Consider the following 3,153-nt stretch of genomic DNA (forward strand, 5'->3'; position numbering starts at 1 on the left):
GGGGGGGCGGGTATCGCCTCGGCTTTTCTCTGCTAAACCAGGGATTTAGGTGGCCTTCCACAAGCGTTCACCCTTTAAGTTATTTTTTCTTTATTTTTTAAGTGAAAACGGAGTCAATGGCTTAAAAACGGGTTTTGTTTTCATATCTCAACAGTTGAACAACATATGGGGGGGGGAAAGCAGCACAGAGGACCTTTTCAGGGTGTCCGTGTGAAGAATTCGGTGAAGGAGCTCCTGCTGCATTTCAGGAGCAGCAGGCAGATGTCCTCGGGCTCCGCCACGGAGGAAGGCAAGGTAACCAGCATTTTTGAGCACTGACATAGCTGCTTTTAATGGTTACTGAAGCTCGCAAAAAAAGGCATGCGATAACGCTGGAAACAAGCTCGCTGCTTTATCTGATGTGGATGGAGTCAGTGTTTTTCCTTTTCGATGCGTAATGGAAGAACGCGGCTGGGAAGAAATTAGTGAGAAAGTTTAACAGCAGGAGAAGGAGGCACTTAAAAATGTTCTTACAAAACTTTGCTTTCTAAAGGGAATTTGGATAAAGAGACATTTGTGTTATGAAACCACAGAAACTCCCTGTTAACTCAAATGAGGTCATGTATTATGAGAATTGGGGAATCTTCTCAGAAGAGAGTGGTTTGTCATGCTGCCGTGCCTCCTCCGTGTGGAGCACACAGCGTGAAAGCAGAGCTTTCCTGTCTGAAAAGAAATTCTGGGAGGATTAAAGGGGATTTTTTTTTTTCTTTAAATAGTCTTTCTGAGTACGTCTTTGAGACTTCCCTAGATAAGCTTTGTCACGGTAAAACTTTTGCATAGAAAAGTTCATGGTATTGAAGTAGTACAAAATTGGCTGGCTTAATTACATTAAAAAAAAATCCTCAGACCTCAGTAAGGAACAGTTGTCTTTCTCTAGATTTGCTTGAGTTTTGTGGTATTGTAACAAATAGCTTAAGAAGCCATAGGAAAAATGGTGGTTTTCATTTAAGTTCCAAAAAATTCTTTCAATTTTCTAACTTTAATTAAAAGTAATTAAATTAGAGTTAGACAATCATGTACTAGAATTATTCTAAGGTATATTCTATGTTTATGGAAGCAAGTTGCTGCTGTTTTCTTCTTGGTTTTGTTTTTTTTTTTTTCTGGAACAACATTATAATAATGAAATCCATTTTTTTCTTAAAAGGCACAAGGAGGATTGGTGAACTATGAGCAGTACACAGGTAAAAAAATCCCTTTTTTAAAAAAGTACCCTGTAATAAGATTTAAAAACTCAATTGTAAGTGTAACCTCCAAACAGATTCTAAATTTATCTTCTTTTTGGCAGAGCTGAAGAGCATACTGGGGCATGGTGGCAAAAGAAAGGCTCCCGAGCTCCTTTCTGATGGACCTTCTTTCAAACGCCACGCCAATATTCACCCACACCTCCTGGTAAGCTTGCAGTAGTTTGTCCATGCCTTTGCTTTTCAGTTAGTGTTATGTGATCTGAAACTACCAGATACAACTTTGCCTCTGGCTTTCTGGGGCTTGTTTTGATTTTTCACTTTTTTTTTTTTTGACAGACGCCACCCCAGACACCAACTTCTATGGATAACATGGAGGAGACTCATAAAAATGACCCGAAGCATGATAGCAGTTCTGATCTGCTTCAGAACATTATAAACATCAAGAACGAGTCGAGCCCTGTTTCTCTGAACACAGTGCAGGTTAGCTGGTTGCACACTGCCTCCAGTCACAGCTCGCCGGGTGAGCAGTACCAGGACAGCCCAGGAACACAGACTTTCTCCCCATCTCAGAAGTACCAGGCATTCCAAGATCACACCTCCCAGCATATGCTTGATCCACCGCAGCATTACCAGTTCCCTCCATCCCAGAACCAAGATTTGTCACAGAGCTATCCTTCAGATGCCTCCCTGGAGTACAGGCCGTTTGCTGCCAATGACCAGTCTCCTGGCTACCAGCAGAATACCTTTGAGAGCCATGAACTGCAGTACTGCCCATCGCAGAGCTTCTCCTCCCTCTTGAATGACTCCGAAGGCTCGGAGGGCATCTCCACTCCCCTCCAGTCACTGACCAGTGCCCACCCACAGGCTGATGTCGGCCCACATGCTTCTAACTTCAGCTTGCTTTCCAATAACATCTGTGGTAGTCTGGAGCGCAGCATCTCTTTGGCTACTTTGAATGTCTCTCTACCTGACCAAAACATCACCAGAAGTACAACACAGCTGGGCAAGTCGTTTTTTCAATGGCAAGTGGAGCAGGAGGAAAACAAACTGGCTAACATCTCTCAGGACCAGTTCCTTGCAAAAGACTCAGATGGAGACACGTGAGTGCTGTTTATCTCAGGGTTTCTGATATGGAAGGTTGGGGAATATTTCTATTTGGCTTTTGGCGGACAGTAGGGTTCTAGTGGAAGCAGTTCATTAGCAGTGTTTGTGTCAGGAGTGCAGTAGTTTTGCTAATCAAGTGAAATGTGTGGTCTTGCTGATGGGCTGCAATGCAGAGTTGCAGCACTCTGCATAGATAAAGTGTTTGTGTTGTCTAATTTTGGGTATTTATTGTTAGCCTTTTGTCTAATAAACGGGGAAGAAAATTATCCTAATTTAGATGCTTAAAATTGCCCTGGGAAGAGGTACTTGTGTTCCTCTCTAAGTCACACAGAGGAGGTCTGAAGCTGGCTGCATAACGCTCCTCCCATATGTTTGAATCTCCGTAATGACTTAAGGCGAGGTTTGCATGGTGGTGTAACTCTGTGTTTCCCCTCTTTCTCACAGCTTCCTTCACATTGCTGTTGCCCAGGGCCGACGAGCACTCTCCTATGTTCTTGCAAGGAAGATGGCTGCCCTGCACATGCTGGATATTAAAGAGCACAATGGTCAGGTGAGGTTCTTAAAATCTTTGCACCCGTTTTGGGCACCTCTGTGCTTCTGCATGTCTGGACCTTGAGGAAGATGTGGTGAAATGCTTATTTAATATTAACCCTGAGATTTAGCCTGCATACTAATATTAACCTTGAGCTATTAATACTTCTTGGGATCACCTTGAGCTGGTAAAACTATGTGCTCTGCTTCATTTGTCCTGGCTTCCTGGTATTCATAATCGCTGCTTAAATAATACCAGGTAGCTAGGCTTTTTTATTTACTTTAGTCACTCTTT

The 3,153-nt window shown here is 43.0% G+C and overlaps 1 protein-coding gene across 1 annotated transcript in view; it reads left to right on the plus strand.

The window, feature by feature from the left end:
* Positions 1 to 162: 162 nt before the first annotated feature.
* Positions 163 to 3,153, plus strand: part of NFKBIZ (nuclear factor of kappa light polypeptide gene enhancer in B-cells inhibitor, zeta) — a 6,406-nt gene continuing 3,415 nt past the window's right edge. Inside the window, exons 1-5 of the mRNA XM_010133582.1 lie at positions 163 to 294; positions 1,184 to 1,220; positions 1,325 to 1,428; positions 1,560 to 2,323; positions 2,772 to 2,877. Of these exons, the coding sequence (XP_010131884.1) occupies positions 166 to 294; positions 1,184 to 1,220; positions 1,325 to 1,428; positions 1,560 to 2,323; positions 2,772 to 2,877 (1,140 nt within the window). The 5' untranslated portion in view covers positions 163 to 165. The remainder of the gene's footprint in view (positions 295 to 1,183; positions 1,221 to 1,324; positions 1,429 to 1,559; positions 2,324 to 2,771; positions 2,878 to 3,153) is intronic.

The sequence above is a fragment of the Buceros rhinoceros genome, unplaced genomic scaffold (assembly GCF_000710305.1).
Source record: "Buceros rhinoceros silvestris isolate BGI_N320 unplaced genomic scaffold, ASM71030v1 scaffold46953, whole genome shotgun sequence".
Lineage (NCBI taxonomy): Eukaryota > Metazoa > Chordata > Aves > Bucerotiformes > Bucerotidae > Buceros > Buceros rhinoceros.